Raw genomic sequence first — 14,394 nt, forward strand, 5'->3', positions numbered from 1 at the left:
TTAATTCCACCTCCTGTAAGAGAGGAATGTTTATTTCTAAGGTCTCCTTAACACAAACAAGAAAATGGCCCAAATTCCTAAGGGCCTTGCCAAACTAAATGCTATCTATTTCTGAGATGTCCTGAGAGTCCAAAGCTGTAGTGTTCCTAAGAAGTAAAGTAATTCATAGTATCAAAAGTTGATGTTTGAGAAGTGGTCTAATAAATCATTAAGACCACTGAGAATAGCATGAAAATTATTAATAGCAGTGAGTATAACTCTGTGCCAAAGACTGCGTTAGGAACTATACATGATCATGTCATTTAAGTCCAGCAACAACCCATTTTAAAGACAAAAAACCTGAGGCTTAAAAGCCTTAAGTAACTTGCCCCAAAACATTGGTAGTTAAGTGACAGATTAAATGTAAGAGTTTAAAACCAAGCTTTTGATCACTAAAATAAACACCAACACAATTGTTTCAATAACAAAATAATTTAAAATAAAAAGAGATGTCTAATATTATGAATTTTTTTCTTTAGTAAGAAAAATGTTAACTGTAAAACTACTAGAAGAAAACATTGAGGGGGAAAGCTCCATGATACTGGTTTGGGCAATGAGTTTTTGGATATGAACCCAAAATCAAAGGCAACAAAAGTGAAAATAAACAAATGAAATTTCAATCAAACTAAAAAGCTTCTGCATAGCAAAGAAAACCATCAACAGAGTGAAAAGACAACCTAGAGAATGGGAGAAAATATTTGCAAATTATACATCTTACAAGGGGTTAATACCCAAACTATATAAGGAATGCAAAAAACTCAATAGTAAGAAAATAAGCCAGGCTCAGTGGCTCAGCCTGTAATTCTGTGCCTTTGGGAGGCTGAGGTGAGTGGATTGCCTGAGCTCGCGGGTAACTTGACGAGACCTCATCTCTACAATAAATAACAAATTAGCCAGGCATGGTAGCGCACGCTTGTAGTTCCAGCTACTTGGAAGGCTGAGGCGGAAGGATCGCCGGAGCCCAGGAGTGGCCACTGCACTCCAGTCTGGGCGACAGAGTGAGACTCCAACTCAAAAAAAAAGAAAGAAAGAAAATAAATAAGCCAATTAAAAAATGGCCCAAAAAGGGGAGAGAGAAGTTGAGGAGATGCTGAGCAAAGGACACACAATTTCAGTCAGACAGGAGGAAAAAGTTCAAGGTTTACTGTATAACATGGTGACTATGGCTCACGGTAACAATGGATTGTACAGAGAGTGGATTTTAAGTATCTGCGTCACAAAAAAATGGCATGTGAGATAATGCATGTAACTCACCTTGGTTTGGCCATTCCATAATGTGTACTTATTTCAAGACAACATAAATGGATTGGCTTGTATACAATACATATATACAATTTTTGTCAATTAGAATAAATAAATAAAATGTTAAAAAAAATGTAAATGGGCAGAGGCTCTGAATAGAAATTTCTCAAAAGAACTACAAATGGTCAGCAGGTATATGAAAAAAATGATCAACATTGCTAATCATCAGGGAAATGCAAATCAAAGCGACAGTGAGCTGCCACCTCCCACCTGTTAGAATGGCTATTATCAAAACGACAAAAGATACCAAGTGCTGGTGAGGATCTAGAGAAAAGGAAACTCCTGCACACTGGTAAGAATGTAAATCAGTACAGTCATAATGGAAAACAAGATGACAGTTCCTCAAAAAGTTAAAAATGATCGAGCAATTCCACTACTGGGTTTATACCTAAACGTACTGAAATCATTATGTTGAAGAGATATCTGCATTCTCATGCTCGTGGCAGCCTTATTCACAATAACCAAGTTATGGAGTCAACCTAAGTGTCCACCAATGAAAGAAAAAAATGTGGTATACAGGTAAACACAATTAAAGAGGAAACCCTATCACTGGAGACAAAATGTATGAACCCAGAGGGCATTATGTTGCGTGAAGTAAGCCAGGCCACAGAAAGACAAATATTGCATGACCTCACTTATATGTGGGATCTAAAATAACGGAACTCACAGACGCAGAGAGTAGAATGCCGGTGGGGGGAGGGGCAGTGGGAAGATGTTAGTCAAAGGCCTCAAGTTCAGCTAGGAGGAATAAGTCAAGAGCTCTATTGCACAAAATGGTGCCTATAGTTAATATCAATGCGCTGTATTCTTGAAAAACACTAAGAGTAGATTTAAGTGTTCTCACCACAAAAAATGACAACTATGTGAGCTAATGCATACATTGATTAGCTCAATTTAGTCATTCCACAATGTATGCATATTTAAAAACAACATGTTGTAGATGATAAATACATATAATTTTCATTTGTCAATATAAGTGACTTAAAATAAAATTTTTTTAAACTACAGCTGTGGGGCAACCCCTTAGGGTCCCCTCCCACTATGGGAGCTTCCCTGTCCTCAATAAACCCTGCTTTCCAAAAAAAAAAAAAAAAATACAGCTAGGTAAACGTACTCAAATCAATGTTTCCAACAAGACACTATCATAAAACAGAAAAATGAGGACATACTTCAGAAACATGCCTAAGTGAATGCTTAGGACAGTGTCATTTTTAAAAAGCGAAAAAGACCAGTGACAATGAAGACAAGGCAGTGGCATTTGGAGGTTGAGAGCAATTCGATTTATTTAACTTGGAAGAACAAAAGCTTATTCTTCCAAGAAGAAATCAAAGCACATTTTCTATAGAGAAAAGAAACCATTTTAACTGCATTGTCAAAATAAATCAGGCAGAGGGCAAGTTAGATCTAGCTATAAAAAAGAACTCAGACCAACAAAGCTGGGCTAGGGGATGCAGGGAAAGGAAACAACTATCCACAGACTTTGGGTTTTAAAGGAATGAAAAAAAGAGGAAGAGAGAAATTCTGCCTGAATCTTGATAATGTTCTTTTTAAATACTAAGTCTAGTTTCTCATAATGAGCACCCAATAACAACAAAAGAAACCTAATCAATAAGTAGGATATGCATTTGCATTTGAATATCTGAATCCATTCTACAGAAAAACAAAGCATTCCAGTCAAATAGTTTGGCTAAACATGCAAATGCAAGCACAAACATCTTTCAAGAGAAACTACAACTCTAACAACTGAATTAGATTGCACAAAAGACACATAACGTGCCTCTCGTGTTTTATTGCTTACATTCCAGCAAAAAATCTTCTGACTCAGTCCAAAAGCAGAGATTTGGACCCAGGAGAAAACATTTCAGGATTTTCCTAGTTGGAAAATCAAGTCCTGTTAAATGTCCCAAGCATACTCTTTTGTGGATGAGAAATTTTAAAAATCTAGAAGAAAAATTGTAATGAATACATCATTTTTTAAAATGCCAATGTATATACCCTTCCTTTTTCAGAATGCTTACTCTGCTGGCGTGATCAGACACAGTCACCCGGCAGGTCCCAACCTGAGCAGGCTCTAATAGTGGGACCTCTCTGTCTTGGACCCAGTTGAATGAAGTCCATGACATCTGAAGCCAAGTTGCCTGGGTTTGACTCTGAACTCCATCGCATTCTTGCTGATACCTCTAAACAGGTTGCTAAGCTCTGTGCCTGAGACCTTCATCTGCAAAATGGGGTACTAATGGACACCCACCTACTACTGTAGTGAAGACACAGTTTATTCAAGAAATATGCCTTTCAAAGTATGCTGAGTACCAAGCACTCAGGAAGCTGTAAGTATTATAATCCATTTACTACTACATGGATCATGGATACTCACGATTATTCTTCTCTCTACTTTTGAGTTTGTTTGAACATTTTCATGCTAAAAAATTTTATTTTTAATTTCAAAGTCAATTACAGCAAGTTGGAGGTTCAGACAAAACATTTCCCATTCAGGGCCGCTCAGGTGTGGCACCACACAAGATGAATGCCTTCCCCTGAGAACGACCTGCATCCCAAACTCTCCCTTGGCACTTGCTTCAGTCAGTGAGTTTAATATTCTTATTTCATGTTCAAGGAAACCAGGAAGAGAGCAGTTAAGTACCATTTCCAAATGGCAAATCTCAGATTTGAACCCACATCTTCCGATCAAATCTGATCTATTTTTATATAATCCTGCTAAATGTTTTGCAGAGAATATTAAATTACAAACCAGTTGAATGTGGCCAGGACTTCATATGCTTGGACCAAGTCCTACAGTCAGATAAAGATAGCGAGAATCTGGGCCAAGAAAACCAGCTAGCAATCCTAATTTTTTAAACCTTCCCCGATCTAGAGTTCCACTCTCCAGGCAGTGGTGGCCAAAGTCAGTCATGGCACCAGGCAGTCAATCTCTGATGGGGCTGATTTTGACAAGAGGATCACCTTGCAGCTTCTGCCTGGGGGCAGGCCGGGTCTTCTTACAGGATAAATCTGCTCCACTGCCACACACTGCCCAGCTGATGACTCATGCAAGACTGTCCGTATGACCCAGGCTTTCTTGGCAGCTAAGCTGGCTAGGCCTTCCTCACTTTACACTTGTGTAGCCAAATGCTTCTCCTGAGAGACAGGCAAGTCCTTGCTGACTTAAGTCAGAATGCTCCCCTAACTTACCAAGGTCACTTAGCATTCCACTTTCCATATCTCAGGTACCATCTGCTCTGTTCAATAAAACTTCCTGCAATGATCTGCATTGTCCAATATGGTAGAGTCCAGCTCTCTGTGGCCACTGAACACTTGGAATGTGACTAAGGTAAATGCAGAACTAAAATATAATTTTTTTTTCTTTTAGACACAGGGTCTCACTCTGTCACCCAGCCTAGGGTGCAGTGGTATGATCATGGTTCACCGCAGCCTTTAACTCCTAGGCTTAAGTGATATTCCTGCCTCAGCCTCCCGAGTAGCTAGGACTACAGGTGTGCACCACCATGCCAGCTAATTAATTTTTTTTTTTTTTTGTAGAAACAGGGTATTGCTATGTTGCCCAGGCTGATCTTTGAGAGGCCTTAAGTGATCCCTTCACTATGACCTCTCAAAGTGCTGGGACTACAGGCACGGGCCACCATACCCAACTAATTTTTAAAATTTTCTTGGTAGACATGGGGGTCATTGCCCAGACTGATTTTGAACGCCAAGCCTCAGGCAATCCTCTCTCCTCAGCCTCTCAAAGTGCAGGGATGATAGGCATGAGTCACTGTGCTCAGCCCAGAACTAAATTTTTAATTTTAATTTAAATAGCCACAGCTGGGCCAGGTGCAGTGGCTCACAATTGTAATCTCAGCACTTTGGGAGGCAGAGGCAAGAGGACTACCTGAGCCCAAGGGTTTAAGACCAGCCTGGGCAACTTGGCGAGACCGAGTCTCTACAATAAATCAAGAAAAATTAGCCAGGTGTGGTGGCGTGTGCCTGTAGTTCCAGATACTTGGAACGCTGAGGTGGAAGGATCGCTTGAGCCCAGCAGGTCAAGGCTGCAGCAGCCATGAGCATGCCACTGTACTCCATCCTAGGCGACAGAGTGAGACTTTGTCTCAAATAAATAAATAAATAGCCACAGGTGACTATTTGCTACCTTATTAGATCACAAAGTCCTAGATCATTGGTGGAAATATTCCCCGTTCATGGGTCTAGGACTGCCCTTCATGATAATTCTAGGATGATGGAAGGAAAGGTGTGATTGATCATGTAAAGACCTAGGTTCAAATCTCAGCTCTTTTGAGATATGTGACCTTTAACATGTAACTTATGCTTTCCATTCACCAGTTTCCTCATCAGGAAAACTAGGATCATAGTATCAACCCCACTAAGAGTTGTTTCTAATGATGACAGGTGAGATACTGATCAGTATGATACTGAATTAGCATTGGCTGCTGTTACTATCTTCATCATCCTCTTCCTTTTCCTAAATCCCTCTTGGCTACCTTCCCCAAGGTCACAAGTACCTGCTTGAGAAGCCAGAGACAGACCTTTACTGCACTGTTTCTCCTCTTTCAAGAAGGCCCCCCCACTCAACTCCTAAACTCGGGGCCAGGTCTCCCCAAAGGCAAAACTGCAAGGACCAGCACTCAAAAGCTACCAGAGCCCCCACGTCTCAGAAAACTCAGGCCCGACTCTTCCAGATGATGCCTCCGGAGCGTCTTGAGCCTCGGATCCTGACAGATGATCAGAGAAGCTCCGCCTAAGAGTACTTGTCTCCTCCACTCAGCCACTCATAAAAAGTCAATTCACTCATAAACATCAGTAGCCCCAACAGCACCTCCCACGTGCCAGGCCCTGACTAGCCGCATGTACCTTCACGAGGATCTCATTGCCTCTCCTGAGGCTCAGCGGCATCGTTTGCATTCTCAGTGAGCCATAAAAAGAGAAAGAACCTTGCCCAGGTCCCAGCTAGTGAGTGGCCAACTGGGATTCAAACCCAGCTGCCTGACTTCAGGACTCAGGTTCAACTCTGCTGTGACTGCACTTGTGCGGATCCTGTCTGGCCTCTCCCTCATCCCCCACCCCTTCCCTCTAGAAGTGCAGACTCTTCTGACTTAAAGGTCAGGCTCTGATGGTTCCATTGGGGTGTTCAGAGGACAGTCCTTCCAAGTCCTCACACCTGCGCTTTTACCAAGAATAAGAAACATGGGTGCTAGGGAGCAGAGGTAGAAGGATTGCCTGAGCCCAGGGGTTCAAGATCAGCCGGGACAACTTGGCGAGACCTGGCTTCACCTCCACAATAAATAAAAAAATTAACCAGGCATGGTGGTTTATAGTTTCAGCTTGGAAGGTTGAGGTGAAAGGATCGCCTGAGCTCATCAGGCTGAGCCATGGTGGTAGCTGTGATCATGCCACTGCACTCCAGCCTGGGTGACAGAGTGAGACTCTGACTCAAAAAAAAAGAAAAAGAAATATGGAAAAGATCAATGCTACTTAAGCTACAACAGAAAGAAAAGAGGGAGAAGAACACTAAGCAAATACCAAGTTATCACAGAGTTTCGTTTTGCTTTTGAAAGCAGTTATCTTCCAGAATTAAAACTGCCAAACCAAGAAGTATCTGCTTAGTTTTCATTGCCTCAAAATATTTGGTAGAAAGAAAAATATTCCTACTGAGGTTTCAGAACTGTGACACATCAAAGAAAACTGGTTTCCAACTCAATGAAAGGAAAAAACAACTGGTTTGCCTGTCTCTACCTTTTTCAAATCACAGTTTACCTAAAAATGACAGCAAGATGACATGTCATCTTGCCTACAAGGTTTTTGGGGGTTTTTTTTAAGGCTTTTTTTCCAAAGAAAATTTCTTAAGCCGCCAACATTTTAAAAGTCTGGATTTCACCTTCTTTTGAGTAAGAAGATATAGCAACACTCGGTGCTTTCTGCCTTGTGGTAATGCAAGCCCTGTGGATAGGGGCGGTGATTTCTAGTTTGCCACAGTCCCCACCATGCCACATTGCCTCATATTCTCTGTCCTCATTATCATTATCATTCAGGCCAAGCCCCGGAGGCACTTCCAGAGAGTTTGTGACTTCTTTATAAAGTTCTGGACAGACAAGGAATCGTGCTCAGTCCCCTTCCATCTCAACAGTTCCAGGAAAGCTTTCCCATTTCCCTCCCACATGTCATTCCTCAGCTGCCACAGACATCAGGGAGGCTCTTAGTACCTTCTCCCCACTGCACCACTCCACCCCCTCGGTCACCAAAACTGCACTCACCTGCTACTCTGTACCACTCCGTTCTCTCTTCACAGGTGTCACAGGCACCTCCCCATTGACGCTTTCGGTCCCACTGACAGACATCAAGCTTCTCCGCTCCTTCTGGTGGCTTGACTTGTGTTCTACTTTTGTAACTCGAAACCTGAGGAGGAAAGAGAGGTGATGGGGATTGCTAGTCCAATAAACAAGAATCATGAGCAAAGCAAACATCATCCATCCAGAGGATCACAAATGAACTAGGCCAAAAGGACACAAATAAAAATGACATGTTCAAGAGGAAGGACATTCCCACCCAGCAGAGCCACCTGCACCCTACCCAGATTTCACTCAACCATATCCCAGACTAAGCCAGACATTCTACAGAGCATGCAAAATGCATTTTAAAAACATTAAATAGCCTCAGAGCTGTGGTTTCTAACAATGACATCATAAGCATTTTTTTTTTTTTTTGAGTTGGAGTCTCACTCTGTCGCCCAGACTGGAGTGCAGTGGCTGCTCCCAGCCACGGCAGCCTCGACCTGCTGGGCTCTGGCGATCCTTCCGCCTCAGCCTTCTGAGTAGCCGGAATTACAGGCATGCACTACCACACCCGGCTGATTTTTTGATTTATTGTAGAGATGAGGTCTTGCCACCCAGGTGGGTCTCAAACCCGCGGGCTCAGGCAATCCACTCACCTCAGCATCCCAAAGGCGCGGGATTACAGGCTGAGCCACCGAGCCCGGCTCAACATCATAAGCTTTAACATCAGTTTTTTAACAACAGAAGGCTGGATAACAGCAATACTAGTTGACAAATGAGACTGACGTAACCAGGATGTTCACCAGAGAACTACCATACAAAAATACATACCTGTCAGACAGTCCTATGTCAACATCCCACACACACACACACACACACACACACACACACAGACACAGAGCTAGAAAAGCCCCAGTGGCATACTTTATCAGTATTAGTTGGCGGTAGGGTTTGGGGGTTTGTCTATTTCCTTGTTTGTTTGCTTCCTAAAAAAATTGGGGGTTAATTTTCATTAAGGATTAAGGATAAAATTAAGGAAGTTACAAAAGAAATTTTCCTTAAGAATAAAGAGAGAATGTTAAAGAAATTTGCTCAATTTACCATTTTCCCAATATATCATCTAATCCCTAAAGTCTTTCAAAATAGCTTCTTTCTGGTTCTGGTCTTAATTTCCCTTAAAATAATCTAAAATAAATTTTCCATCTTTGTCCAAAATGAGATTGCCTGCCCTGAGGAGGAAGAAGACTCTGAGAAGGTGAAAGAAAGAACAGGAAGAGGTCGTAAACACAACCTGACTCTAGTTGACTCTTAAGCAACAGTGCGCTGAAAAACAGCCTGCACTGATTAAGGGCTCACAGTTCCCTACATCCAAGACAGAGTGGTAAATTCAAAACAGCCATGCTGAATCTGAGTCGAGCATTTCTGCTGATGTTTTCTTAAGACCAACAAAATATACTTTGTCTGAATAAACTGCAGGTTTTCATGACATCTGCATTCATAAATCCCCATGACTCTGCTTTATCATAAAACAGTGTGGGCATGAATCGTGCTGTTTTGCTGCAAGCAGCAAGCGGCCCTGCGGCCTTCTCGTGGCTTGTGTAACCCATGGCGAGACTCCACCGAATTAAAATAACAGCCAACATTTCTTGAGTGCGCAAGTGCCCCAAACTGGTCTTTATATGAATGACCTCATTTAGTCTCCACAGCAATCCCATGAGGTGAGTGTGGCTGTCATCTTCACTTTGCGAAGGAAACTGAGGCACAGAGGCAATGAACAGTTTGTCAGCAGTGGTGCCAGGACTTGAACAAGGCAAAAGCAGTGAGTCGAGGCTACTCATCCCAGAAGTTTGTCAGTAAAGAAGGCTCATGGAAGCGGTACTGGCGACTTTTGCTCAGTGCCTCGCCAATATGACTTCCCACATGTGTTCCTAAGTACAACTCTCCACTGTCTTTCCAGATACAGCATGAGCAATGCGCATCCTGATGACGCACTGAATCCACAAGCAGAAACTGTAAAGCATCGAACCACAAAGGTGCTCTACCTCAAGGGAGACTGACGCATCACTGGAACTGCAAGATGTCCACATCACACAAGGGTCACAAGTGAAAGGCACTTTAGGACCAAGAAACCCAGGTGAACCATAAGAAACGGTCCCATGGTGGCTCACACCTATAAACCCAGTACTTTGGGAGGCTGAGGCAAGAGGAATGCTTGAGCCCAGGAGTTCGAGACCAGCCTGGGTAACATAGTGAGACCTCGTCTCTACAAAAAAAATTAGCTGGGCATGGTGGTGTGCATGTCCCAGCTACTGAGGCAGAAGCACATGTCCCAGCTACTGAGTCCAGGAGGTCAAGACTGCGGTGAGCCATGATCATGCCACTGCACTCCAGCCTGGGCAACAGAGTGAGATACTGACTCAATCAATAAATAAATAAATAAAAAGTTCTAGCAATTCGCATGGACGGCCCAAGGCAGAGCCTGGAAAGCTGTGGACTAGATCTATATCTTCACTTTCTCCTGGCACAGGGCTAGATGACAGTTTCCAGCTTCCTGGCAGGTAGCTGTGGTCAAGTGACCGAGTTCCAGCCAGTGGAACGTCAGCTGAAATGATGCAGGCCACTCTTAGTCTTCCTGAGTGCAATCTTCCACAAACCTTCTCCTTCTGGTAGCAAACATGGCAGAGCCACAGACTCAAGGGGCCTGGGACCCCAGATGATGACCTGAAGGGCCACGCCTTGACCACCTACTGCCATAAGTTACACAGCAATGTCTATTCTGCATGCAGTCAAGAATCTGGGTTTTCTCTGTTATGGTGAGTATTTACCATAATGAATACATCTTCCATCTGAGCTAGAAATAGCTGCCTTTAGGATTCTTCTGTTGTCGGAAAAATTCAGGACTCAGACCAACCAGAAAATATCTACACCCAGAGATATGACCTTACCAAGCTCAGTTGAACATGCTTTATATTTTGTAGGTACAAATCCACTACTGTGTCACACACAAACCAAAAGACCTTACCTGCCGACAGAGAGGACAGTGACCTCGCCTTGGCGCCTGGGACGGCCCTCTTTGGACTTGTTGGTGGGCTTTATGAAGTGCCACCGCTTGTGCCTACACCGATGACACACGTCCCTCTCGACAACACCGCCAACGGTGTGCAGATGGTGGCCACAGACGTGCTTCCCCGGGGTGGCCCCTGGTGACAAGGGCCCAGGACTCACGGGTGGGCTCCCAGGTGTGCTGGGGGTCACGGGGCTTAGAAGGGGAGGAAAAGGAAAAGGGAGAACTGGTTACTTAAAGGACACATGAGTTAAGGTGATCTCTCTCCCTGTGATGTAAGAACCAGGTTGCATCTTCCAATTGTACAAATGGACTTTGTGAGCTGACCTTACACAGCAGATAAAATAATAATGTGATTCTTCACTTCTAGAATGGAACAGATTGTCTGGAAATAAACTACTGCTTCTAAGGATGACAGCCTGACTTTAAAGCATTAGTACGCATCAGATCATATTAACTCATGATGCCTCTGTCTCGGCCATCTTTGGGCATCCTGTAGTGCCTGTCATTGGTTTTGGACACAGCTGCTAACTGAGAAATGTTTGTTGAATGAATGTTGTTAAACCCTTGCATTCAGCCTTCTAATATGTAGTCTAAAAAAGAAAGTAGCATTAAAATATTTCTAAAACACTGATCTCCCTTCCCACATAATCACACTAATTTCTCACAAATACCTGAGTGTCTGCCTGGAACTCCACACAAAAAGATGCTCAGAACATACATGCCCTGATAAAGGAAAAAACTCAAATTCCAATCAATTTATCAGATAATTTAAGATAGTCAGAATATTTAATCCAATCTGGCTATTGCATCAAAGGAAGGTATTTTTAGGTCAAAATATCAAAAGTGATGCTCAAAACAGATGTTGATGGTGTTGATTATAGTAATAATAAAAAGAGCTAACACTTAATATTCTAAGCATTTTACATATGTTAATTGAATTAATCTTTGTAAAACTTTATGATGTTGGTATTATTAATTTTCTCATTTAAAAAATAAGAACACAGGCTGAACACAGTGACTCATGCCTATAATCCTAGCACTTTGAGAGGTCAAGACAGAATCACTTGAGCCCAGGAGTTCGAGTTCAATATTTTTTTCTCTACAAAAAATTTAAAAATTAGCCAGCTGTGTTGGGGCACGCCTGTAGCCCCAGCTACTCAGGAGGCTGAGGTGGATTGCCTGAGTCCAGAAGGTTGAGGCTGCAGTGAACCATGGTTGTACCGCTGTACTCCAGCAGCCTGTGCAACAAAGTGAGACACTAACTAAAAAAAAAGAAAGAAAAAGAAATGAAGACATTGAGGCTACAATAAGTTAAGTAACTTGCCCAAGGTCACACAGCAAATAAGTGCTGGATCTGAGATCCAAACTTAAACAGTTTCATTCCAGAAACCATGCCCTTAATTAACTACCTTGCTATACAGAATGAGAAGGAACTCCCCAAAAAACCAGAATTATTTTTTGGAGGACGGGCCCCTTCTAGTACAGGCTTCCCCCACAAGATAAGTGTTCTAGGAACCCATTGGCATCAGTGTACTAGCTAGTGTTGTTGTGAGAGACTGAGTTTGGTTTAAAGTTAATTTTTTTGGACATTCTTTCAATGCATTTGCCCATTTCATGATAGGTGATTTACGAGCTGCACCTGTCTACACTGTGCTGAGTGTTCAGCAGTTTTTGACCAAAACCAGCATGACCCCATGCCACACCCTCCATATTCACCCAATCTCACCCTGAGAGACTTTTTGTTTCTCCAGATGAAAAACATTTTCTGAATCCTTTCCTGGTGTGGAAGAGGTGAAACAAAATGGCAGAAGACTAAAAGGCATCAAAATGGATGAGTTCAAAAACTGTTTTGAGCAGTGGAAAAAGCATCTCGATAGGTGTATTGCATCAAACGTCAAATGGAGAGTACTTTGGAGGTGACTAAAGTTTAAACATGCAAGAAACACACAATTTTATAAAAATAAATTCCATGTTTTTGGGGACCCCCTTCAGAAACAGTGGAGACCACTTTGATAACCTGGAAGAAATTTGGCCAAACCATCCAAAACATGAAAAACATCTGTATATAGGCCAGATGTTGGCTATTTTCAAAAGGTACAGGATAGAATTCTGGCACATCAGAACAGGAGTAATCGAAACCAGACAGGGCCAGCCTGCCCAGGAATCAGCCCTCTGGCGCATGTGGGAGTAGGGGGGCTGCATGTCACACACAGTCTGACACCCAACATTGTGGCAAAAGCCCCAAAGTCACACAAGAGGCTGTGATGGCAGAAATCAGCCTTTGTGGTGCTGAAAATTGGTCACCTGCACACTTCAAAAGAGCCTACAGCTCAGCAGACATCTCAAACATGATGATAGCCAAAAGCTTTCTGGTGCACTTTAGGATGGCTTCTCAACTGTTAAAATAAAAACACAAAGCAGTACCTTTCTGGGGTAAAATAATGTTAAATTAGCACCATGTATTAAAAGGCTGAATGCAAGAGTTTAATAACGTTCATTCAACAAACATTTCTCAATAACCTGCTGTGTATAAAACCTACTGACAGGCACTACAGGATGCCTAAAGGTGGTTGAGACAAAGGTACGGTGAGCAACGTGGTCAGAGCTGGAAAATGGGCCAATGTGTCACCCAAACTTCCTATACCCACCTTCTTGAACTTAGTCTCTAAAACAAACACCTAACACATGTCAAATATCTAAGATGCGTGGTGTGCACGACCCACACCAAAGGCAGAGGAAGACCAGCCTCCTTGCCATGCTGCTTCGTCCCTGTCTACGTTCCTGGCCTTTCTTGCTGTTTCCCACAGCACGTTGTCTGGTCACCCTGGATCAAACCACTCCCAGGGACGTCTCCCACTTTCCCACTCCAGTGTCTTTTCTCCTGAACTTTCTTCTGCCTTCAACTGACCCCACCTCCTGTCTCTGCCTCTCGCATGCCTGGTTCAGACAGCATCTCTTCCATGACCTCCCTGACCCCCTCTTGGGTCTCCCAGAGCCTCTTACACACATGTCTCTGTTCCCAATAACTGAGCTCCCCACGGCAAGGGTCTATGAACGTCCAAGTCTGGTGCAGTACCCAGCACGCAGTAGATGTTCAATAAATGCTCCTTGCTGGAGAAATGAAAACTCACATAGAAATATAGTTGTCTATAATTAACTATGAAAGAATATGATGCTGAACAGCCACAACCTAAAATAATACAAAAATCAAACTTAGCAGGTATTCCTATACCAGCCTGGGGGTTTACCTAATCACCACTGCTCTTGGAGGTCTTTCAATGTCCAAGGTACGTTATATTCCTTGTACTAGCACCATAAAGCTGGTATATGGTGATCTCCATTTTTGTAGATGAAGGAACTTGAGTTCAGAGTGGTCAGTTAACTTCCCCTAGATCAGGCGGAGGTAAGACTTGAACCAAACCTCCGTTCCAAGGCTGTGTTCTTTATGCCTTATTTCTTTCCACTATTATATAATACAACAGTTCTTAAGCAGGGGTGATTACTCCTCAACAGGACACTGGCAAACTGTGGAGACATTTTAGGTGGTCACACCTTAAGGGGGAGAAGGGTACTCTGGCATCTAGTGAGTGAAGGTCAGAGATGCTATTAAATATTCTACAAGAGGCAGGTCAGCTCCCCAAGCAAGGAGTTATCTGACTCCAAGCGGCAATAGTGCTAGCAGACCAGCATGTCAAATGTCATCAA

At 42.9% G+C, this 14,394-nt stretch overlaps 1 protein-coding gene across 1 annotated transcript in view; it reads right to left on the bottom strand.

Annotated features, from left to right (window-relative positions):
* The window catches only part of RELL1 (RELT like 1), a 72,245-nt gene that overhangs the window by 11,797 nt on the left and 46,054 nt on the right, over nucleotides 1–14,394 (bottom strand). The window contains exons 5-6 of the mRNA XM_008067837.2: nucleotides 10,645–10,881; nucleotides 7,605–7,746 (exon numbers count right to left, since the gene is read on the bottom strand). Of these exons, the coding sequence (XP_008066028.1) occupies nucleotides 7,608–7,746; nucleotides 10,645–10,881 (376 nt within the window). The 3' untranslated portion in view covers nucleotides 7,605–7,607. The remainder of the gene's footprint in view (nucleotides 1–7,604; nucleotides 7,747–10,644; nucleotides 10,882–14,394) is intronic.

The sequence above is a fragment of the Carlito syrichta genome, unplaced genomic scaffold, assembly GCF_000164805.1.
Source record: "Carlito syrichta isolate Samal-C Ts95f unplaced genomic scaffold, Tarsius_syrichta-2.0.1 Scaffold309784, whole genome shotgun sequence".
Classification (NCBI taxonomy): Eukaryota; Metazoa; Chordata; class Mammalia; order Primates; family Tarsiidae; genus Carlito; species Carlito syrichta.